The 26463-nt window shown below is 39.5% G+C and overlaps 1 protein-coding gene across 2 annotated transcripts in view; it reads right to left on the bottom strand.

Moving 5' to 3' along the window:
• Positions 1 to 15849, bottom strand: part of arhgef40 (Rho guanine nucleotide exchange factor (GEF) 40) — an 85223-nt gene extending 69374 nt beyond the window's left edge. For both annotated transcript variants that reach the window (XM_060916962.1, XM_060916963.1), the window contains exon 1: positions 15626 to 15849. In XM_060916962.1, coding sequence (XP_060772945.1) covers positions 15626 to 15628 — 3 coding nt within the window. In that variant the 5' untranslated portion in view covers positions 15629 to 15849. The remainder of the gene's footprint in view (positions 1 to 15625) is intronic.
• Between the last annotated feature and the right edge of the window lie 10614 nt (positions 15850 to 26463).

The following is a 26463-nucleotide window of genomic DNA, read 5'->3' as shown; positions in this document are numbered from 1 at the left end:
GTTTCCACTGTCTTTTGGTCCACATGAGATGAGTTTGGGCCCACAGAAATTGGTGGCATTTCTCCATAGAATTGATGGATTGCTTCCTCCTTGTGTCCTACAGTTTCAGGTTGCATTTCTGAATGCAGCAGCAGACTGTGTTAAGTGATAACGGTTTTCTGAAGTACTCCCGAGCCCATGTGGCTATATTTGACACATTAGCATGACGGTTTCTTAGGCAGTGTTGCCTGAGGGCTTGAAGGTCACACACATTCAACAGTGGTTTCTGACCTTGCCCTTTACACACTGAAATGTCTCCAAATTCCCTGAATCTTTTCAAAATGTTATGTACTATAGACTTTGAAAGATCTTATACGGTATCTTGTGTTGAGAAATGTTCTTTTAGAATGGACTAACAATTCTCTCATGAGTTTTGGAGCCACGACCCATCCTTGCTTGCCAAAGTCTGAGCCTTTGGTGCATGCTCCTTTTATGGACCCTTTTCACGTGACGTCACGACAAACGCGGCCGCCATTTTGGACATGTACTACCAGTAGTTTACCACAGCCAACATTGAGGAACGGCAGCAAAGAAAGTGTTTATTTTCAGCAAGACTTCCATCATGCCACTATATTGTTGTGCACCTGGATGTAGTAACCATCAACAAACAAGGCAAGGGTTATCATTTTATCGGATCCCGGTAGATGCTGACCGACGGAGAAGATGGATAGCGGCATACCAACGCTTGTGTAGTGACCACTTTGTTGGAGGTAAGACGAATAAAATTAGCCAGAAAAGGCATTACATTGCTGTTAACATTCCATTCTAGTTTACTGTAATTATGATCTGGCAGCTATTTACACCGGATCCAGTGTAAATAGCTGCCGGAGCCAACGTCCGAGGTTCCGGAGCGCGCGCGCGCTAGCTCGTGGCCGGTCGGGGAGAGCGAGCGCGCGCTAGCTCGCGGCCGGCCGGGGAGGGAGAGCGCGCGCTAGCTCGCGGCCGGCCGGGGAGGGAGAGCGCGCGCTAGCTCGCGGCCGGCCGGGGAGCGCGCGCGCTAGCTCGCGGCCGGCGGCTCCGGCAGCTAGCTCGCGGCCGGCGGCTCCGGCAGCTATTTACACTGGATCCGGTGTAAGTAGCTGCCAGATCATAATTACAGTAAACTAGTAAATGCAGTTTTCTGCATCGCGCTCTTTTTTCTTTTATGTTTGTCGCCTTCCTCGTATTCAAACCGATTCGTGCCGAAGTCCACTACATGTCCAAAATGGCGGTCGCGTTTACGAAGGTCACGTGACTGAAAAGGGTCTATACCCAATCATGTTACCAATTAGCCTGCTTATTGTGGAATCTTCCAAAATGGTGGTACTTGAATATCCTGTAAACTTTTCAGTCTCATTTTGCCTCTATCCCAACATTTTTTGAGTGTGTTGCAGACATCAAATTCTAACTTCATTTATATTTACAAAATACAATTAAGTTGGTCAGTAATACGATTGAAAATATTTTCTTTGTAGTTTTTTCAGTTAAATAAAGGTTCACATGAATTAACAAATAACAGATTTTTGTTTTTATTGCATTTTGGAGAATATTTCAAGTTTTCTGGAAATAGGGTTAGTAAAATTTGCCACAAACAAACAAACAAGAAAAGGCTGTATAGTTCTGGAACAACATCTTATAGACAGATGAGACAAAAATCTACTTGTACCAGAATGATGGGAAGAAGTGTATTTCAAAGTGAAGAAACTGCTCCAAAGCATACAATCTTGTCTTATGGTATGAGCATTTATGGCTTCTAATAGCAGCTGGATGATTGCTTAAGTGTACAGGGCTATATTATCTACTCAGCTTCAACCAAATGTTTCAAAACTCATTGCACGGTGCACCATTGCTGATGGGCAATGACCATTGCATTATTTTAAAGTAACCCAAGACTTTTAAAGCAAAATGGTGAATGTTCTCCAATGGCCAAGTTAATCACCTGATCTGAACCCAACTGAGCATGCCTTTTATTTGCTTAACCTGCCTGTCTGCTTGTACAGAACAAAACAATTCTACTTCATTTCCACCAGAATTAATTTATTACAGTTACAGTAGACCAAAACTGACTCAGTACATTGTAGCTGCAGTGTCGACATGTTTCATTATATGTCATTTTTGCCATTTTTTCTATAATAATATCAGAAGCTACCGGTATATTGACAAGCAATCACATTTGGCAGGGTTGTAAAATTTCTGTATTTGCAGAATTGATTACCCAAATTTACATGACTTAATCTTGGCAGTCATATCAGACTGAAGTAAACACCCATTCCTCATGTTACACTACAACACAAAACACAAAAATTCAAAATAGACAGACAGACAGTAAGATAGATAGATAGATAGATAGATAGATAGATAGATAGATAGATAGATAGATAGATAGATAGATAGATAGATAGATAGATAGATCTAAATGCTCACAAATCATATATGCCTCTACTTATTCTATTTATACATCTGTTCCATTGTACATTTCTGAAAGTAGAAACTTTACATTTAATTAAACATGAAAAACTGCATTTCTTTTCTTATTAACTTCAAGAGGGAAGGTTGGTGAGGGAATGACTATAACGTATGTGATAACTACAATGTACTGTAATTACAAATGGATTAAACAAGTATGACTTCTTATTCTTATTATATTTTTTCATTTTCTCCCTCAATTTGGTCATCTGCCAATTCCCACCCACTAGCCAGCTCTTTCCATTATATGGCAGCTATCAACAGGGTGGGTGAAGGCTAACACATGCCTCCTCCGAGACACATGAAGCCAGCCAACGACATCTTTTAAACTGCTGTTCATGCTGCATCATTTGGCAGGATTACACACTCAGAAGAAAACATTAACTGTCCTCTTCCACCCATATCTACTGATAGATGCCCACGATTGTCTACTTTCAAAATATTGTTAGTGTTGGCAAATTGCTGTGGTGTAAGAGCAATGAAACACTTCAGGATGCGGTGTTATTGGAAAATAATCAACTTCAGAGTGGTAATAGTAACTGTGTTGCATGGTGGGCCACATGATCTCACCCTGTTGTTGATCATTTTCCTGTAACAGCACCCCATAAAGTGCTTTACTTCTTTATAATCTCAGCTTATTATTCAGTTATGTATCTTAAAACATATCTTTAACTACTATCAATAATTTTTAGGGCTGTCAAACGATTAAAAAATTGAATCGCGATTAATCTCAGAATTTCATATAGTTAATCGTGATTAATTGCATTTTTTTAAATCTATGTAAATGAATAAGGCTTTTAAAGTGAAATGTTACAATTAAAATGGTGAACACATTTTATGCTAAAAGTACTTGTTAAAAACTGCTGGGACAAGAGAAGATGGTAAGGAAGTTTATTCACTCACATACTAGGCAGTACTGAACATACAAAACACAAAATTGGATTTTGTGATGGATTAGGGAGCTGTAGTCTCAAATATAAAACATGTAGTCACATACTACTGTGTCTCAGTTCAGACATGTATGACAAAAGAAAATAAAAATGAAATAAAACTTCAATTGTGCTGGAGTTGTATTCAGTCACAGCCTATAGGACTTCACAGTGCTGTGCAAACAAAAATAAATTGCAGTTGGACTTCAAGAAAGACATTTAGTGTCATATCACAGTGCTACAGCATACTGAAATCTCACTTTACAAAAGTATTTTAGAACTGCAAAGTGCATACCAAAACCAACTCAATCACACTCTTCTTTTGAAATGAAACTTCCCGTTTAACAGACCTTTCTCCATCACTCACACTTACTCTTATTGAAGCAGCGCGCGACAAGCCTTAACAGGAACTACGGGTGACTCGCAGGGCCAAATTAGAATTTGTGTTAACGGCACTAATTTTTTAAATCGCGATAAATTGAGATCGCGTTAATGCATTATTATCGCATTAACTTCGACAGCCCTAATAATTTTGTAATCACACTGAGACTAATAGGAAAGCTAATATGAAGTTACAAGAATAAGGAAAGTCTGGACCTGCCAATAGGTTCTGAGATTTTAAAGAGTTAAGACAATCTAATAATATTATAAACTCAAATGTATAAATGTCTGTTTTATTTACTTTAAGAGTTTGAAACTGAATTTACTTTGACATGAATAACTCATAATATTATGCTGTCATGGGGAAAAGAAAGTACACCCGCTTTCAATCATTTATTTATTTATGTAAATCAGGGCCTAAATAACATGTGTGGTCCTCATCAACTTCAAAGAAATTACTTCTGGTGACAGGGAAAACCACAACAGATTTTAGTATATAGTCTTTTCCCCAAAAAAGTAAACCAACATTAAGAAATTCAGAAGTTTATCTGCTTCGCATATCATTTTTGAGAAATTCTGGCCCACTCTTCTTTCCAGAATTGCTTCAGTTCTTTGATGTGTGAGGGCATTCATTTATGCACAACTCTCTTACGATCCCATCAAAGCATCTCAGTGGGGTTGAGATGACTTGGACTTGTGCATCCCAACACCTTGATTGTTTTTTTTTCTTAAAGCTGTGTTCACATATATACCGGTATGATAGTGGTATAATTGTATCGATACAAAGTATACCGGTACAGTTTAGTGCATCTGTCCACACTAGCGAGAAATGTTTGCGGTTTTCTTTCACGGTAGTTGAAATGCGCGTGCGCGAAATGTTTCCGTGGTTACCGAGTAACTTCCTTCCGAGAATATGGCGGATGAAACAACGTGTGTGTGCTTTTTGTTGTCAATGTACAGTCTGTATTTCTGGTGGTCATTTATTCAGTCAAATCGTATAAAACGCACGAGGCAGTTGAGAAAGAAACAAAGAAAACGCATCTCCGTTCTTCACTATTTTATTCAGCGAAGATATCGATTGAGGTGTGTGACTTTGCGCATGCGCATTATATTTGTATCGATACAGAACCGCTTCATCTGTCCACACTACAGCGAAGCGCTACGGTACCGATACTGTACCGGTACGAAACCCATACATTTGTGGGTTTCGTACCGATACAGCTATACCGCTACAGTACCAGTATAGTTGCTAGTTTGGACAGGTATTGCGGTACGAAAGTAGTATCGTATTGGTACAAAATCCCTAGTGTGGACAGGGTATTAGACATTCAGGTGTTGATTGGCTGGTGTGCTTGGGATCATTTTCCCGCTGCATAAACCAATTTCAGCCCAGCTTAAGCTGCTGGACAGATGGCCTCACATTTGTCTGAAGAATATTCTGGTACAAAGTGGAGTTCATTGTTGTCTCAATGACTGCAATTTTCCCAGGTCCTGTAGCTGCAAAACACGCCAAAATCACCACTTTCCCAGCATCTCTGAACATTAAACGGTCTGGGGTGGGTTTCCCGAAAGCCTATTAAAGTGTATAAAGCCTTTTTGTAATGCTTTAAAATGAATATATATTATTAGTAACAACCAAAATTAATTAATAAAGGGGGGAATAATATAAATTATTTGTTATTTTATTATCAAGCACAAAACTATCGATAAATCGCAGCTTCCGGATTCCGGAAAAAGGCAGCCTCGCCCCAGGGTTAATCTCCCATGACGTCACGCGTGGAACCCCTGTTATATGGGTCATTTTGGTTTATCTGACTCCGTGCTTGTTTACTCGCTGAAATTGGATATTGCTGTTGGAATTTTACAAAAATAACGATGGGAAAACACTACTTTGTGCTTGGATGTTCAAATTCATATACAATAGGACATTCAGTTCACAAATTTCCGAGAAATGACTAGTCTAAAGCGATAGTGGGTGAGGTTTGTACAAACGAAGCAGGCAGATTTTGCATCGCCTACTAAGAATAAATCTGATTCTTCAAGTGTTCATCACCACCAGAACAACCACAAGGGAATTATTGGAGCAAAAAAGGAACCCATTTATTGAATAAATGACATTTGATCTGACATTTGGACCTATTATCGCCCACTTCATATTTTCTTTCAGTAATTACACTAAGTAAGTGTACATTTTAAAGATTAGATTTCTGCATTTATTGAGGTACATGTAAATATTTTGCCTATATTTTGCAGTGGCCAGCTTAGAATAAAAATCCAGAAACCAGTCTGTGTTTCCAGTTCTCTCTGGCTGGTGGTGCGCTGTTGGCGGTGAGTGGGACTGTCATGAACTGAGTGAACTGGCAGTTTTTCATCTTGGGGGCTCGAAAAGATAACCATTTACTCTGGAATATCCTTGATAATCTTCTGCCCCTTCATATGACATACAGTATAAGAATCCCAATCACTATCAGAATTCTCTCCAAAACGTGATTCCATATCGAGACTGGTCTAACCACTGCTGCACACATGAACAAAATTAATACCTGGATTGTTACACATGTGACATCACACACCCCTTTGGGATCTTCTGGTTCAGTCTCGGCAGAGTCCGTGAAAATCAGCTGATCTTATTGATTTTCCATTAATTTATGGCCTTTTGGATCAGCTATGGTTTGAAAACACATGGTCAATCAACATAATGGTTGTTGCTTTATACAAAGGAAAAAAGTGTGGTTTAGGGATATTAAATTCACTTTAAGGCCAAGAGAGTTTTTAATTACCTCCTAAGATCCATCGTCAGGCTAACGTGGTTTTCCCGAACAACATTGTAGCCCAAGTAGTCCTTTAGTTTGCTCTGAATTTACGAGAGACCCAGACCACTCGTTCACAAGAAAGAGTGACTCGCTCACAGCTGAATACACAGAATGCGCATGCTCCTCTGAGGGACTCTCACAGTCAACGGGGAAAACTGGTGTTGAATCTGCTGCCAGTGTTCAATTATTTTTCTTGTACATTGGAAGTACATCGAGTTAATTATTAACTCTTTACCCCTTAAAGCAGTTGCTACAGCCATCCTTGTATATGTATATACTGTTCACCCTTAGAACATATTTACAAGAAAAAAAGTCATCAAATGTCATCATTATGGTGCTTACACGCGGGCGTCATATGTTGTCATTATGGGATATACACGGGGTCGTCATATGTCGTCATTAAGGGGTAAAGATTTAAATAAATATACGCAAAACATGAATATATTTCAATATGTTATGGAATTAAGTATGGATATTGTAATGTCACATTGATATCGCCACATTTTAATCAAATTTAACTCCATTAGGCGATTGATTATCTAATATAGTGTCATAAATGAGACACATTTCTGCACCTGTAATGTTGTGTGTGTGTGTGTGTGTGTGTGTGTGTGTGTGTGTGTGCGTGCGTGCGAGAGAGAGAGGTTTTGATCTGTCGCTACCTAAGGAGATATACCAGTATACACACACACACACACACACATATATATATACAACCCCGATTCCAAAAAAGTTGGGACAAAGTACAAATTGTAAATAAAAACGGAATGCAATAATTTACAAATCTCAAAAACTGATATTGTATTCACAATAGAACATAGACAACATATCAAATGTCAAAAGTGAGACATTTTGAAATTTCATGCCAAATATTGGTTCATTTGAAATTTCATGACAGCAACATATCTCAAAAAAGTTGGGACAGGGGCAATAAGAGGCTGGAAAAGTTAAAGGTACAAAAAAGGAACAGCTGGAGGACCAAATTGCAACTCATTAGGTCAATTGGCAATAGGTCATTAACATGACTGGGTATAAAAAGAACATCCTGGAACGGCAGCGGCTCTCAGAAGTAAAGATGGGAAGAGGATCACCAATCCCCCTAATTCTGCGCCGACAAATAGTGGAGCAATATCAGAAAGGAGTTCGACAGTGTAAAATTGCAGAGTTTTAACATATCATCATCTACAGTGCATGATATCATCAAAAGATTCAGAGAATATGGAAGAATCTCTGTGCATAAGGGTCAAGGCCGGAAAACCATACTGGGTGCCCGTGAACTTCGGGCCCTTATACGGCACTGCATCACATACAGGCATGCTTCTGTATTGGAAATCACAAAATGGGCTCAGGAATATTTCCAGAGAACATTATCTGTGAACACGGGCGGCACGGTGGTGTAGTGGTTAGCGCTGTCGCCTCACAGCAACAAGGTCCGGGTTCGAGCCCTGCGGCCGGCGAGGGCCATTCTGTGTGGAGTTTGCATGTCCTCCCCGTGTCTGCATGGGTTTCCTCCGGGTGCTCCGGTTTCCCCCACAGTCCAAAGACATGCAGGTTAGGTTAACTGGTGACTCTAAATTGACCGTAGGTGTGAATGTGAGTGTGAATGGTTGTCTGTGTCTGTGTCAGCTCTGTGATGGCCTGGTGACTTGTCCAGGGTGTACCCCGCCTTTCGCCCGTAGTCAGCTGGGATAGGCTCCAGCTTGCCTGCGACCCTGTAGAACAGGATAAAGCGGCTAGAGATAATGAGATGTGATGAGATTATCTGTGAACACAATTCACCGTGCCATTCGCCGTTGCCAGCTAAAACTCTATAGTTCAAAGAAGAAGCCGTATCTAAACATGGTCCAGAATCGCAGATGTTTTCTCTGGGCTAAGGCTCATTTAAAATGGACTGTGGCAAAGTGGAAAACTGTTCTGTGGTCAGACGAATCAAAATTTGAAGTTCTTTATGGAAATCAGGGACACCGTGTCATTCGGACTAAAGAGAAGGACAACCCAAGTTGTTATTAGCGCTCAGTTCAGAAGCCTGCATCTCTGATGGTATGGGGTTGCATTAGTGTGTGTGGCATGGGCAGCTTACACATCTGGAAAGACACCATCAATGCTGAAAGGTATATCCAGGTTCTAGAGCAACATATGCTCCCATCCAGACGACGTCTCTTTCAGGGAAGACCTTGCATTTTCCAACATGACAATGCCAAACCACATACTGCATCAATTACAGCATCATGGCTGCGTAGAAGAAGGGTCTGGGTACTGAACTGGCCAGCCTGCAGTCCAGATCTTTCACCCATAGAAAACATTTGGTGCATCATAAAACGGAAGATACAACAAAAAAGACCTAAGACAGTTGAGCAACTAGAATCCTACATTAGACAAGAATGGGTTAACATTCCTATCCCTAAACTTGAGCAACTTGTCTCCTCAGTCCCCAGACGTTTACAGACTGTTGTAAAGAGAAAAGGGGATGTCTCACAGTGGTAAACATGGCCTTGTCCCAACTTTTTTGAGATGTGTTGTTGTCATGAAGTTTAAAATCACCTAATTTTTCTCTTTAAATGATACATTTTCTCAGTTTAAACATTTGATATGTCATCTATGTTCTATTCTGAATAAAATATGGAATTTTGGAACTTCCACATCATTGCATTCCGTTTTTATTTACAATTTGTACTTTGTCCCAACTTTTTTGGAATCGGGGTTGTACAAAAGAGATCAATTCAACCTCCTTAGGTAGAGACAGATCAAAACTACTCTCTCTCTTTCTCTCTCTCTCTGCACAGGCACATATAAGGAAGAACATTGACAACCTGGCATTGTGAATAACAGTTGAAATAATCCTGACTGCATGTTTGAGTAACAGTGAAATGAGCGGGCATGGGGAATACATTTACTTATTTATTTAGCTTATTATTTGTTCATTCTTTCATGTGAACATTTTTTCATTTAATTAAAAAAAACACACGCTTGGAATAAAAAATATTGCCCAAAAATGTAAAATAGTTTCAATTTGTAATTACCACATTATATATGTAATGCTTAATGATGATACAATATATTAACATATTTTAAACACTTTATATTTAATTGTTTTTTTGGTTAAAAAAAATGAACACCATGTGACCTCATCAACTGGATTTAGCAACTACTAATGTCTATAGACCCCTTTCACATAACGTCACCGCGCCGCGAGATTTTGTTAGGCGCCATATTGGAAGCCCAAGTACATGCACTCGCAATATAAAACAAAGTACGAGCGAGAGTAAAGTGACACGATGGCTGATAATTCTGGTTATGTGAGTACATTACCAGCTGCAGAAAGGGCACGGTATGTGGAGAAACTGGCTGTGATTGATGGGTTTGACCCATATGATAAGACTCGCGGCAAGGGAGAATGGAAACAAGGAGGACCTGACACCAATTCTGCCATCTGTTTGCTACCCAGACATTGTAAACTATTTGTTGTTTACACCCAGTGCCTACACTCAGTGTTCGAACTATGCCGATATTTTCGGGGGGGTCCCTTTTTTTCCCTGGGGGGGGCGCTTGCGCTTGTCTCGGAGCGCGGATCTCCAAACACATGAGAAGCCTATCTTACGCACATATCACACGGACTCCACACCTCCACACACGCATCGCGTCTGAAGTCATAACTCATCAGGGGAAATCGTGTCCGCATTGGCATGTTCAAAAAACAACCTCGCGTCAACAATGATACCACACGCAAGAAAAAAAAAAAAACAGTCAGGCTACTCAACAACCAACCTGGCAGCAGCGAGCAAGCCCCAAACCATCCTAAATTATTATTATTATTATTATTATTATTATTAAATTGTAGAAGTCTGGGAGGCTTGCTCCTCATACAGTTATCAACTTGGGGCCAATTTAGCATGTTTTAAATCTGAATTTCTTGCGTTTGCTTACCTCAAAGTGTCCGCAGATCATGCACAGACTTATCCATTATATCCACAGTTTTTTGCCAAGTCTCACACAGGTTTCTTTCAAGTCTACTGTTGGGCCAATAAATCATAAATAAAACAGCTCAGATTTGTTTGTTTAAGTCATTTGCCACTCCACTTTATTCTCGTGGGTTCACATACCGCTGCCGTTATTTCCCCCTAATCACGAGTTTGTTGGTCTTCCAAAATGGTGCAGGGTCTGTTTACTTCCGGTTTCGGGTGACGTCAGTGAAAGGGGTCTATATCGGGGACAGGTATTGCAAGGATGCGCTTCATAATGTTGCTCTTCAGACTCCTTCTGACAAGTGAGTTCGGGAAAACCTTGTACAGTGACAACATTTGTTGCTTCAGAGCATCTCTCAATTTGCTCTTTAGCCCTAAAGGGCAACATTATCGGGAACCCTACCCCTGATCTTGGACTGAATTTGCTGAGATGCCATTGGGAAGCTTGGCAACTGTCTTCAAGGCACTCCATTTGTAAGCAACCCTTCTTACTGTAGAATTTCAAATTGTTTGGAGATGGCCTTATAACCCTTTCTTACTGAGCAGCAACAATTACTTCTCTAAATTCATCGCTGATATCCTTTTTTCTTGGCATGATGTAGACACACATCTGAGTGCTCCAGAACACCAGTCTGACAAAAGTCCTGCTTTTATATAGGTTTCATTAGTAACACTTGGCTACTAATTACTCTCCTAATGGTTGTGGAAGTAGGAAAGGGGTACTTATTTTTTCCCCCAGGTGGGTTTTGAATGTTTACTTTTTTGGGGGAAAAAAGACAATATATTGAAATCTGTTGTTGTCATCAGAATTTTTCTTCTAATTTGTTGGAAATTGACCTGTGCATGGTATTCTCATGTCTGATTGCATTGATAGCAAGGAAACATCATATGCAGGGTGGTCAGTGTGTGTGTGTGTGTGTGTGTGTGTGTGTGTGTGAGAGAGAGAGACCTAGTATTTTGTCCAGTAGGGTGTGTATGTAAAGGGGGTTTCTGCTCTTCCTCTCTTTCCTCTCAACTTCCTCTCTTTCTGTCCAGCCTGAAAGTGTGCAACTTCTACCGGAAAAGTCTGGAGACCTCCTCCAAACAGATACAGTACAGAAATGAGAGTGAGAGAGAGTGTGAGTGAGCAGTGGAAGAAAAGGAGAGGAAAATAAAAAGGAGCAGTATGACAGAATGCAGATCCAAAAGAAAGATAACAGGATAGCAAAAGAGCGTGGGAAAACTGAGAGATCAACAAGATGCTCGGCTTTTTACGTCAATTGTTTTACATCTGTTACATTAACCTGAGTTTTTGTAAACATTAGTTTTAACTTTTGAATGTTCAATGTTGTCTCTGAAATATGCTCATGCCAAAAAGTTGTTTTGCTATCGTTCAGCATAATGATCTGCGGTACATTCCATAGTCTAGCTCCAGTGTACATGCACTTATTGTCAGTATGCAGGGGTTTTCCATCTCACACCTATTCCAACTAAAAATCTCTCTCTCTTGCTCTCTCTCTATTTCCCTCTCATTCTAATTTTCCCATCCTCCCTTCTCTCTTTCTGCATTTCCAATGTGGAAAATGCAACATCACCCCTACCATCACCATGGCTCTTTACGTCTCCCAAAATAAAGTGGGCCTCTCTCTCTTTCCCTCCCTCTCTCTGTCCTTCTCTTTGCCAAACTACTCCACCCAGTCCCACACACCAAAAGCTGGCTTCACCATTATAGAGCTTATTTTGTCTGCATTAACTCAAACCGTGTGCTACCATTTCCCTCTTCATTTTCAGCTCAGTTTCTCTTTCTTAGCTTTTGTGATCATTAAAACCGTACAGGGACTTTGTGTGAAAGGTTAACAACAGGTTTTTTTTTTTTAAATTGTGGTTTGCCTTTCCATTACATTAATGGTATTTAGCAGACGCTCTTATACACAGAGACATACAACATACCCAGAGCAGCCTAGGGAGCAGTTGGGGGTTAGGTGCCTTGCTCAAGTGCACTTCAACTAGTCCTGCTGGTTCAGGAAATTGAACCAGTGACCTTTTGGTCCCAAAGCTGCTTCTCTCACCATTAGGCCATGGCTTCCCACCAAGCTCATCCATATACGTTAGTTTGCTACAGCCAGCATCCACTGACTATAACAGTTTCCTGATCTTCCCAACTCAACAAACAAAAAGATGACAGAAGCATCTGTATAGCTAACACCCTTAAGCATTTTACTTAAGCAATCTCATGCCCTTCAAAAATGCCCTTTGAAAATAATCTGATTAAGTGTACTTACTTGTTTATCGGACATTAAATATAACTAGTTTCAAGTAAAGAAAGTATCACAGCTTAATGTTTAATAAATAAAGAAATTGTTAGGTTTGACAAATTACTGTGGTGTAAAAGGAATAACACATGTCAGGGTGTGCTGAATAAGAAATTATTCAACTCAGAGGTGGTAATGGTCACTTCACATCACATTGGGCATCATCATTGATTATTTCTAGTCTCAGCTTATTATTCAGTAACGCATCTTAAAGCTTATTATGCATTATTTGTTAATTTTGAACAGTGAATTACAAAGTCCAAAATATCTACAATTAAAGAGTACTGCCAACAAACTGACAGTTTAGTAGGTTACTATATTGTTATATCTAAACTGGAAGTAATATTATATATGTATATAGTTACACTGAGTTGCCAATTTATTAGAGTCACTCAGGTGCATATTGCCCAAGACAAACCATTTAAGAAGGCCTCCTCAGAGAAACATACTGTAATACATAATTTATCTATAATGTAACTATAATTAATTCTGTTTGCTTACACATATTTTTTCTGATGCAAAATTTTAGCAAACTTGCATTGATGAAAGTATCGTAACTAATAACCAGAGATTATAAAAGCAAATGTCTAATTAGCTATGATGGTTTGAGTGGGCATCAAAGCTGTTACTGTGAAAACACAGCAGACCAACCATTTTACAAAATCGGGGCATTCATAACTTATCTAATGACTTGCAAATGATGAATACCCCTAGACCATTATAATTTGTAAATGCATTTTGGACAGTACTATTCTGCATGTCTAAGGACTTCTAAACTCTCCTGGATCTGGCACAGCTTCCCTTGTAGTTCTGCCCTACAGTAGGGCTCTGAGAACATCCATTTATTTAGGTACGCCTGATCCATCCTGATGCCCTACTTCTAGAGGTCTGGGCGGGACAGAATTTTCAGTCCCGCTCCCGCCCGCTCCCGCATTGTGCAGTCCCGCTCCCGCAAAGAATTATGATTTTCAGTCCCGCTCCCGAACGCGCCTGCCATATTTTGTCCCACTCCCGCCCGCGAATCCCGCATGATGCAAACGTTCACGTTATTTCTCACGAAAGTTCTTGTCATTGGCTTGGGGAATTAAACATGCTGAGCTTAGCTGAGCTTTCCACTGACCGATCCTTCACCTAGCGCACGTAGCGAGGGTGCGCGTTGCCAGGCGGCATGCGCAGCTGAGGCTTTACAGAGATACCCATTCGGAAACGTATGCGAGATTACACCACATCCGCAAATTTAGGCATCTTAAAATGTTTTTATTAATGCCAAATAAAATATCCAGCACAAATTATATATGATAGGCATAAATTAATAATTTATAAATTTTATTTTAAACATGTTTTTAGTTAGCGGGACTGCAGCTTATCACCTCTCCAGCCCGCTCCCGCATTGTGCACTCCCCCTCCCGCCCGCGCCCGCAATGAGCTTTCAAAATTTGTCCCGCGCCGCACTGCTTTGCATCGGGTCCCGCGGGAGTGCAGGACTCTACCTACTTCTCACGCTATCTGTTACCAGCCAAATGAGGATGGGTTCCTTTTTGAATGTGGTTCCTCTCAAGATTTCTTCTTCATGTCATCACCCCAGGCTTGCTCATTAGGGATACATAAATCTACTCAGGGGGCGGCACGGTGGTGTAGTGGTTAGCACAGTTGCCTCACAGCAAGAAGGTCCTGGGTTCGAGCCCAGCGGCCAGTAAGGGCCTTTCTGTGTGGAGTTTGCATGTTGTCTGCGTGGGTTTCCTCCAGGTGCTCCGATTTCACCCACAGTCCAAAGACATGCAGGTTAGGTTAATTAGTGGCTCTAAATTGACCGTGAGTGTGAACGGTTGTTTGTCTCTATGCCCTGCGATGACCTGGCAACCTTGCCCATAGTCAGCTGGGATAGGCTCCAGCTTGCCTGCGACCCTGTAGAACAGGATAAGCGGCTACAGATAATAGATGGAAATTTATTCAGGATAAAATTATTAGTTCATATGTTTAAAATCTTTATTTTTCTGTAAAGCTGCTTTGCGACAATGTCTCCTGTTGAAAGTGGGATACAAATAAATTGACTTGACTTGACATGTACTTGCTTATACTGAAAAACATCAATTTATTGTTTTGTTTTTCCTCTTATTACGTTACACCTTTTATTCAAACACTATAAATCATGAAATATATATATATATATATATATATATATATATATATATATATATACACACACACACACACACACACACACACACACACACACACATATATATGTTGCATTCGATTTAACTAGAACTTTTCAACTCCATGCAATGTGTAAGTGGACTGTAAAATTAATCCACTATAAACTACAAACTATGAAAAATCTGAAATGTATATGACTGTATTTGTTACTGAATTGACATCAAAGTTATCACGCGGTATAGCCTTCAACTAAAGTGCAATTTTATGCATTTTCCCAGTGGCAGAAGGGGGGGATTCCCTCAGCAACAACCACATCCCAACTCTTTAAATCAATTTTCTTTAGAGATAAGAACAGGAAGTCTGAATCAGAACAAATGCTTTTTAATGGAAGTTGTTCACTGTGTAAAAAAGGCATTCAAATGCAAAGAAAGAAAGAAAGAAAGAAAGAAAGAAAGAAAGAAAGAAAGAATCATAAAAATGCATAGAAATTTTAAAAACAAAAGCTAAACAGGATATGCATGCATGACTCGTAAATGAAAACGGATATTTTTTTATTTTTTTAACAGATATATATTTTTAAGGAGTGAATTTGTGCCTGAAGCACTTACCATGACTGAGCTCTGTGTCTTTGCCTACATGGCCGTTATATTTTCCTTCTTCTTCGACACGTGATCCATGTGATCATCAGTAAATCCGAAATTTACACTTTTTTTCTAGAAATGGCTCGTGTCAGGTCTGTCACTCAGAACGTCTGATAAAAATGCAGAGGACGAGATCACTGCGTGACATTATATTAGGATTTGTCTTCTCTAGTTTGAGAGCGCTGTGTAAGAGGCGCATGTCCCAAGACTGAATCCAGGTTGCCAGATTGGTTTTAAAAGCAATTTAAAAAGTGCAAACTCAACTTACTAGGGCAAAATTATTTCAACAAACTCTAATGTTTGTGATCATCGTGCTTTTAATGTGTCGCTTTAACTATGATAACCATGTTATATAGATTTTTATATGGTATAATTAACCTAAAGGCGGCACGGTGGTGTAGTGGTTAGAGCTGTCGCCTCACAGCAAGAAGGTCCGGGTTCGAGCCCCGTGGCCGGCGAGGGCCTTTCTGTGTGGAGTTTGCATGTTCTCCCCGTGTCCGCGTGGGTTTCCTCCGGGTGCTCCGGTTTCCCCCACAGTCCAAAGACATGCAGGTTAGGTTAACTGGTGACTCTAAATTGAGCGTAGGTGTGAATGTGAGTGTGAATGGTTGTCTGTGTCTATGTGTCAGCCCTGTGATGACCTGGCGACTTGTCCAGGGTGTACCCCGCCTTTCGCCCGTAGCCAGCTGGGATAGGCTCCAGCTTGCCTGCGACCCTGTAGAACAGGATAAAGCGGCTAGAGATAATGAGATGAGATGAGGTGTACTTTCTGCACTAGCCGTTTGGTTCACCTCACCACTCTTGTTGTAAATTTCCCCAATCTGGCAACCCGGCAGTTCGGTACCGCCCTTAACATTTAGAACAGCGGTGCTATAGAGACGCAACTACAGCTGCGAATCAGTCCAACTATTCAATATTTTCCCTCGAGACTGTAGAAACAGCGCCACACTTTTCAACCACGGACCAATTCATTCTGTCTCTCTCTCTCTCTCTCTCACACACACACACACACACACACAATGTCTAGATATACCGTGGGGAAAATGATCTCTGCGGCTAAATGCCAAACCCCAAACTTTCCCTAGGCGCTTATGACCTTTCCCATTTATTTATTTATTTATTTATTTATGTATTTATTTTTTATGTAAGGGTTATTTTGTGCCAGATCAACAAATTATCATCCAGTATATTTTTCCCTGAAAATGAAGTGAAATAGAACACATACTATTTGTACACTACCGTTCAAAAGTTTGGGGTCACTTTGAAATTTCCTTATTTTTGAAAGAAAAGCACTGTTCTTTTCAATGAAAATCACTTTAAACTAATCCGAAATACACTCTATACATTGCTAATGTGGCGGCACGGTCGTGTAGTGGTTAGCGCTGTCACCTCACAGCAAGAAGGTCCGGGTTCGAGCCCCGTGGCCGGCGAGGGCCTTTCTGTGTGGAGTTTGCATGTTCTCCCCGTGTCCGCGTGGGTTTCCTCCGGGTGCTCCGGTTTCCCCCACAGTCCAAAGACATGCAGGTTAGGCTAACTGGTGACTCTAAATTGACCGTAGGTGTGAATGTGAGTGCGAATGGTTGTCTGTCTATGTGTCAGCCCTGTGATGACCTGGCGACTTGTCCAGGGTGTACCCCGCTTTTCACCCATAGTCAGCTGGGATAGGCTCCAGCTTGCCTGCGACCCTGTAGAACAGGATAAAGCGGCTAGAGATAATGAGATGAGATGAGACATTGCTAATGTGGTAAATGACTATTCTAGCTGCAAATGTCTGGTTTTTGGTGCAATATCTCCATAGGTGTATAGAGGCCCATTTCCAGCAACTATCACTCCAGTGTTCTAATGGTACAATGTGTTTGCTCATTGCCTCAGAAGGCTAATGGATGATTAGAAAACCCTTGTACAATCATGTTAGCACAGCTGAAAACAGTTTAGCTCTTTAGAGAAGCTATAAAACTGACCTTCCTTTGAGCTGATTGAGTTTCTGGAGCATCACATTTGTGGGGTCGATTAAATGCTCAAAATGGCCAGAAAAATGTCTTGACTATATTTTCTATTCATTTTACAACTTATGGTAGTAAATAAAAGTGTGACTTTTCATGGAAAACACAAAATTGTCTGGGTGACCCCAAACTTTTGAACGGTAGTGTACCTAAAACTGTATTAAATAAGACTCAATTATTTTTAAGCCTGTTTTTTCATCACATTCCTGTCCAGGGGAGTGACCAACCAACAATAATGTTTCTTTGACAATTATTATTGCAACATACAGTGTCTTGCAAAAGTATTCACCCCCTTGGCGTTTGTCTTGTTTTGTTGCATTACAAGCTGGAATTAAAATAGATTTTTGGAGGGTTAGCACCATTTGATTTACACAACATGCCTACAACTTTAAAGGTGCAAAGTGTTGTTTTATTGTGACACAAACAATAATTAAGATATTAAAAAAAAAACAGAAATCTGGAGTGTGCATACACTGCAAAAACGATATCTTAAGCCCACTGCACACCTTCCCGATTCACTTACGATTTTGTCGGGCCGATTAAATCGCTTGCGAATCGTAAATGTATGTGGGGGCACCTCGTAGCTGATTTCATCGGTTCTCGGTTGCTCGGTTCGGATCAAACTGGTCTTGATATTTTTGGACGCGATCTCCTCGTATGCAACACAATCGGTAGTGTGTGCGTTGTTACTACGACCTCATCGGTTACGGTAATTTTAAACAGCCAGTTGGAGTGCCAGGATTGATCACATGTGGACTGCAGACCGGGAAGCACAACTTGTGTCACAACTTGTGTTCACCTGATTACAGCAAACGGGAAAAGAGGAACAAGGCTATGGCTGTAATTGTGTCAGCTTTGAAAATGCCTGGGAAAGTATTATAGCATTGTCAGTGGTACAGACCCAGCAAACACAAAACGTTTATAAAACGTTTCATTTGGGTTGCATTAAGGTTAGGTTTTATTAAATGTTTATGAAACGTTTATGAAACGTTGGTGAAAATTTAATAAAGTCATATTTGCTGACCCATGGCACATTTTTTATCATCTCTTGATATTTTTAGATATTAAGATGTCATAATGATTGTATTACAATTATCAAAATAATCAGCAAATGAGTAACGTTTTATTGACGTTTTATAAACGTTCTCTTTAAAACGTTTCATTCACAACGTTTATGAAACGTTTATAAAACGTTATACATATTCGGAGACTTCTGGCTAAAACAGATAATATTAAAATTTCTACAATTAATTGTGTGATTATAAACACTACATGATGACATGTTTTTAAAAAGTATCAAAAAACATGGGAATAATTTTATGGAAAATAAGTGGTCGTATAAACGTTTAATAAACGTTGAAAAAAAAAAAACTTCGATCTAGCCAAATATTTTTTAGATGTAGATCTAGATAGATAGATAAATCATTAAATGTGTGGCTCTAGTCTCGTAATTATCAAGTATGGTTTGAATAATTTGGATAGACGACCATTCGTCGTTTTATATTTGCTAAAATACACGCCCTTTTGGCCCTGGCATTTTGTTCGCTGGTTCCCTGCACCTGCGCGACCTACGTCTTTGCGCAGGCGCAGGGACCGGAATTAGCGCCATTTTGAGCGTGTTGCTGTTGGGACAAGATCGAGAAGGCCGGGTCCACTTAGAAGTTATCTTAGAAAATCTCCTTCATCGAAGGCTTCGCTCGAAGGCCAAACAACTTATTTGATTTAATTTGCTTTTTTATTTCAACTTTTAACTGATTTTGCGCATTTGCTATGATTACGTTAACTTTAATGTTTTGGTTCTTAGTAGCAAGGCTTCTTTAATAAATTTAGATAAATTTTTAATACTAGTATCTTTATCATTTTTGCTGTTCATGAGGGCTTTATATGTAAATGTGAATATTGTCTATGTAAAAAAATTCTGCTCTCAAATCGGTTTTGTTGAACTTGCAAAGAGGAATGAAATAAGCTTAAGTGCAATAACAAAAATGTGTTGTTATATTATAAGTTTAACAGGTATTAACATGTTTCTAATACCGACTAGTGGCCTAGTGGTAGCGTGTCCGCCTCTCGATTGGGAAATCGTGAGTTCTATTCACGGTCGGGTCATACCAAAGACCATCATAAAAATGGTACCTACTATCATCTGGCAAGGCACGCTGCAATACAGATGTGCATGGGGAGTCAAACTCTCGTGGTTACCAGAGGACTAGCCCCCCACTGTAACCCTAGCTATGTAATAGGCGAGAGGCCGAGGGCTATGGAAACGGAGATCGGCGCCGCCCGATGCGCCATCATACAGGTTGGGCCTGGTTAGTACTTGAGTGGGAGACTGCCTAGGAATACCAGGTACTGTAAGCGGTGTGGGAAGGACTTTGATTTTGATTGATTGAACATGTTTCTAATAACGTTTCTAAAACATTAAAGAAATGTTTTACTATTGTTTTTAAATGGTTTTAAGAAACGTTTATACAATGTTTTAAAAAACGTTTCTGAAACGTTTCCAGAATGTTGTATGATGGTTTCCAGAATGTTTTTCAAATGTTTATATAACGTTTTTTCAAACGTCTATAAAACGAAAAAATTGTCCACAAATTTTCGTTTTATAAACATTATTTTGTAACATTTCTGAAACGTTAGCCAAACGTTTATACAACGTTATATAAACGTTTTTGTGTTTGCTGGGGAAATCGCTTGTCCGGAATCCTGGAACAAGTTGAATTTTAAGAACAACTGAACAAATTAGAATCAATTCTTATTATTGATTTGTCTAGTTGGGATTATTGTCCCTTTTTGATTCTAATATTCAAAATTGAATACTTCTCTATGTATGTATATATATATATATATATATATATATATATATATATATATATATATATAGAGAGAGAGAGAGAGAGAGAGAGAGAGAGAGAGAGACATATACATACCATCTATTCAGGCTGAATGTACACGTTCAGTACAATATATATATACATGGGCGCCGCCAGGGGGGGAAAGGTTAGAACAATTCTAGGGGCCCGGCACTGCCATGGGGCCCTTTAAGGGGCTGATAATATGCTTTTAATGATTTTAATAAGACTTTTGAAATAACAACAATGCAATATTCCATCTGGTAAAATGAGCTAATTGAACAAGGTTGTCTATTTCTTGAGTTCTTCAACATATTGTCATTTAACCCTCCCCCTTTTGCAAAATGGTACGGTCCAGTTCTGGTAGAAGCGCGATGTGTTAAATCTGTGTGCTGATCAGTGCAACGCTACTTGCTGCTGTGTCGCGGTGCAGCAGCCAGCCAGCCAGCAGTGGAGTGCATACAGTCTATGATCGCTAAATATGAAGAGTGGCTGTCAAAAACGTAAAGAAAGGCAGCTGAAAGCTGAGAGGGACCGGAGAGGCAGGCAACTGGTCACTCAGTTTTTCCCAAAGAAAGGTAGCTATCACTCACATGTGTGTTCAAAATATTAGCGAACGGTAAATGAACAGTATGAATGTGGTTGGATTAGCCTATCAAGAGAAAACTTTTACAGTTTGTACAGTGACTTTTTCCATTTTAATAACTGAACTGACTTGTGTGATAAACAAGATGAAATATTACGTTATGCTGGTGCTAATAACGAGTGCTAATAACCAGTTTCATAACTAATGGGGTGCCCTAAATATGCACAGATTCAGCCTCAGGGGGACCTCCGCCCTACCAAACCACTGAACCCCCCTTTGGAGAAGGAGGTAAGCAGCAATACAACCCATAAATGCTTTAGGATTGAAGTTTTTAATGAGCGAGCGCCATATACAGTTTGCTAGATTAAAGTGTTGCTAATAACAGACACCAGTCAAGTGTTTGACATGGTTAAGTGTGTGGAATGAAAGGGAATATGCTTTGAACATATTCCCTTTTTGCAGAACAGTACACACAGCTTTCTACCTAACGCATAACAATCCATGGGATTTCCATAGGTATTTTGATGCTGGGTAGAAAACTTTTTCTATGATTTATTAGCAGTCACATCACACATTTCACTACAAATTGTCCTAGCACAAGAAGGCATGTGGCAAAATCTTGAATTTTCATTCGTGATTGTAAATGCACCAGAATTAGTCACTGACCAGTTTTCATCTAGTCCCTGGTAGGTTAATACATAAAATGTAATAACAAAGTCACAAACTCAAGGTCCATGGGCTATCAAAAATCAAATAATGACAATAGTGCAATTGTGACGAGGCTGGGCAAAGTTGGGGGGCCCAAAATTCTAATCTTTCATGGGGCCCAAAATTTCTGGCGGCGCCCCTGTATATATATATATATATATATATATATATATATATATATATATATATATATATATATATATATATATAGTACTATCACGTGATATCTTGAACATGTGACCATCTATTCGGGCTGAACGTGTACAATGTCTTGCAAATGTGTGTGGGGAATTTTGAACCGATCAAATCGGGCCCGTATACTCGTAACCAATCGCCCAACACACAAAGCCCCAATGAAATCGGGAAGGTGTGCACTGGGCTTTAGCAAGTGAAAATATCTTGAAAATAGTTGAAACAATCTAACATTTCCTATTAGAAGAATACAGGACACCAATTCTCATCTCATCTCATCTCATCTCATCTCATCTCATCTCATCTCATCTCATCTCATCTCATCTCATTATCTCTAGCTGCTTTATCCTGTTCTACAGGGTCGCAGGCAAGCTGGAGCCTAGATTATTAAACTCAGTTCTAGATTGCAACCAACTTATTCTAAGAAGTCTTATCAAGTAAATATATCTGTCCATACAGCAAGATAATTTCATGAGTATTAAGTAATTTTCTCCTCAAATTCAGTTTTCAATTTTTTTTTTTGCAGTGTAGGTATTCACACCCTTTCGTATGAAACCCCTAAATAAGAGCTGGTCCAAACAATTCACTTCATAAGTCACATAATTAGTTGACTAAGATCCACCAGTGTGGAATCAAAGTGTTACATGATCTGTCACATGATGTCTGTATAAATCAACCTGTTCTGGCAGGACCCTGACTCTGCAACACTACTAAGCAAACAACATGAACACCAAGGAGCATCCAAACAGGTCAGAGACAAAGTTGTGGAGAAGTATAGATCAGGGTTGGGTTATAAAAAATATCCCAAACTTTGAATATCCCAGGGAGCACCATTAAAATCCATTATAGCAAAGTGGAAAGAATATGGCACCAGTACAAACCTGACGAGAAGGCCGCCCACCAAAACTCACGGACCGGGCAAGGAGGGCATTAATCAGAGATGCAACAAAGACACCAAAGATAACACTGAAGGAGCTGCAAAGATCCACAGTGGAGATGGGAGTATCTCTCCATAGGACCACTTTAAGCCATACACTCCACAGACTGGGGCTTTATGGAAGAGTGGCCAGAAAAAAGTCATTGCTTAAGAAAACACATTTGGAGTTTGCCCAACAGCATGGCACGGTGGTGTAGTGGTTAGCACTGTTGCCTCACAGCAAGAAGTTTCTGGGTTCGAGCCCAGTGGCCGACAGGGACCTTTCTGTGTGGAGTTTGCATGTTCTCCCCGTGTCTGTGTGAGTTTCCTCTGGGTGCTCTGGTTTCCCCCACAGTCCAAAGCCTTGCAGGTTAGGCTAATTGGTGGTTCTAATTTGACAGTGAGTATGAATGATTGTCTCTATGTGTCAGCCCTGCGATAACCTGGCGACTTGTCCAGGGTGTACCCCACCTCTCGCCAATAGTCAGCTGGAATAGGTTCCAGCTTGCCCATGACCCTGCACAGGATAAGTGGTGACGAATGGATGGTAACTATTTAAAGGAAGAAACAAAGTGTATCATGGACACATTTAAGCCAGTGAGAAAACCTCATTCCTACATTATCTCAGTACTTTTGTTTTATAAATATGTTTTCATCCATACCCAAATTCATCAAGACTGTAATGACTGGTTGGTTCTCAACATTCCTTACTGGCTGGGAGGTGACAAGGATTCTGATTATTGCATTAGGTGCATACTTGCCAACTTTTCAAAATTCTCATGAGGGAGAAAAGAGTGTGAACAACATTTTCAATTGGACGAGGGTATGATGTGAGGTTGAAATGATAAAAACAGTGGATCCCAATTAATTGCAAACCATTTGAAATGTATACAATTAAAGAGTTTTTTAATTGTTGATATTGTTCTATCAATTACTATAGGTTATGGGATTCATGTATCAGGCATGAGATAGCTCAGAGTGAAAAATCTGAAATAATACTCATCTTGAATTTTAATATTATAACAATGAAAGGTAAGTCTTAAATCAGATTTTTAGCTGAAAAATCTCATGCCTGAATATTGTCTACATACAGAGACCCACAGAAAATAACACAAGTGATGCAGAAGAATGTTTATAATTTCTTAAAATAGTCACAGTGAATGAAAGTATTCTTGGATTGCATCAAATGTGTTTTCCTTCTGTAAGCTCATGTAAAAATACAGAGAACTAGCCTAGTAAACTAGACCCACCCGCCTAGCGGCCAAAAATATTTTTGTCTAGCGAGTGGGTCTAGCCTCGCACCATATAAACAAAAACACCCCGGGCATCAAATCGTGCCTGCCAATCACAATGCAAGGTTTTTGTTTGGATTCTCTGGGCGGGCTTTTGCAGGAGTGACGACAAGGCTGCGCGACGCTGGAGAAAGCACAACAGGAAAGATGGCTACGGCTAGTGAACAGCGCGCGTTTGACTCCGCTTTGGAATCAGTTTTAGAAGAATTAGACTTGGAGTTTTCGTTGAAACATGAGCAGGAAGAGGCTCTCCGCTCATTCCTTTTCAAGAAGGACGTTTTCGCTGTTTTGCCGACCGGCTACGGCAAAAGTCTGATCTACCAGCTGGCTCCGCTCATAGCCAAAAGGATGGGGCTAGTTTGTGCAGTTCGAAGAATTAATAAACAGCTTTGAAACATTACTTTTTGATTGTTTCTTATTTTCCCATTATTTTAAATTTAAGGGAAATTATTTCACCAAACACCACTAAATAAAAACTCTCAAAAACAGTTTAAGCAAACCCTTGAAAAACACTTGGAAAAAAAATGAGTGTATGTGGTACAGACTCCAAACTTGTGGTCATTATCTCCAAACTTCTTAATATCTAGAACCTGTTTATTAATTAATATGCATTTTGAAAAAAATTATTTATTTCAAGGTCTCCCCCACTGCTTTCTGTCGCTCTGACTACGTCACAGTCACTGTTGCGCTGACTGGTCAGAGCGTTGGCCTATACGCACAGAGACAGTTTGAAAGACAGCGGTTTGTTCCTCCCACCCCCTTCGGAAATGTCTACGGATCGAGGCCAGACTAAATATTCACATTTAGTCTGGCTTGCCAGGCTAACAGAGAACTATAATATCATATATAAATTAAATTTTAATAAGATTTAACCAAAATAGTAACAACTCAATTAAATAAATTCTGCACTGTCTTCATACTACTAAAATGCATCTCTCTCACTAAACACTTTCCAACAGAACTTTTAAAAAGCACTAGAAATCCTATCAAAATCCTATCGGAATGCATCAAAGGAATTTGCTCATTTGCAAACTTTGAAAGTTTAAAAAAAATTAAAAATGGCACTATAAATACTACCATACTATCAAAATATACTCCACAAAGAAATTCACTCGAATGCAAAATTTTAGTATGACCAAAATACACTCACTAATAATCTTTCACTTAAAACCTCAAAACTATCAAAATCAATCACTTTCCAGATAATTCACTTGTAAACTTTCACTTAAAACTTTCAAACATAAATTCAAAATAGCACTAAGACACGACCACACGATTCAAATATGCTCATCAAACAAATTCTCTGTCAGACAAAATTTCACTAAACACTTTAGAAGTTGTACAGTTTGTTTCTGAAATGGTATGGAAGCGTAGTTTAATTTCATGCTCAAATGTCCATTATATTCTGATTTAAGGTATCTTTACCTTAAAATGTCTAACTGGCTGGTCGAACATTTGCTTATCCATGGAAATTAATTCTCCCATGCAACCTGGTATTTGCATTCATATTTTTGCCATTCGGTATTGGGTTTAGTGGCCATGATGAATGAATGCTTGTAAAAAATGTCGGACAGCCTGGGTGAATCCTACATTACGGAAGTGACTGTGGTTCTGTTCGTTGATTGGTTAAAAATCAGTTGACATCAGCAGTGTTTCCCATACGATTCTGATTGGACATAATCAGGAGTATTTTTAACTTGGTGATAGGCATTTCCCAAAACCGGGAGATTATCCAGTTTTTAACAAATATGATCGGGAAGCGGGAGACAGAGGCTAAAATCGGGATCCTCCCGCAAAATCGGGAGGGTTGGCAAGTATGTAGGTGTCATGGAAATATTAGAAGCTGATGATTAAAACAAGATTTAAAAATGTGTTTGGAATGATCAGGAACATGCATTTATTCTTGTAATTATTTATTTTTTATTTATCACTTTACAATGTTTTGATTTATCCTGGTGTGTAAAATATCTTTGAACTACTACTGTGATTAAAATTGCAAAGGAATACAGATGATTTGAGTGCATTGTTTTCATATTATGTTGACACAGAAATTCTCACTTTTTCAAGAAGGCTATTTAATACATCTACTCAATTATATTTATGATTGAAATGTACCTCATATTGTCTTACCATAAAATCTAGCTATTACGGTATCTGAAACTCAAACATAGACTTAACTATGCTAAATCCAACAAGCAAGAGGGCATTTTAAATATATCAATCAGTCACATATTACATAGGAATAGCAATTATTTTTCA

Source organism: Neoarius graeffei, chromosome 3 (genome assembly GCF_027579695.1).
Source record: "Neoarius graeffei isolate fNeoGra1 chromosome 3, fNeoGra1.pri, whole genome shotgun sequence".
In the NCBI taxonomy this organism is placed as follows: Eukaryota; Metazoa; Chordata; class Actinopteri; order Siluriformes; family Ariidae; genus Neoarius; species Neoarius graeffei.
This window is presented reverse-complemented; position numbering and strand designations above follow the sequence as displayed.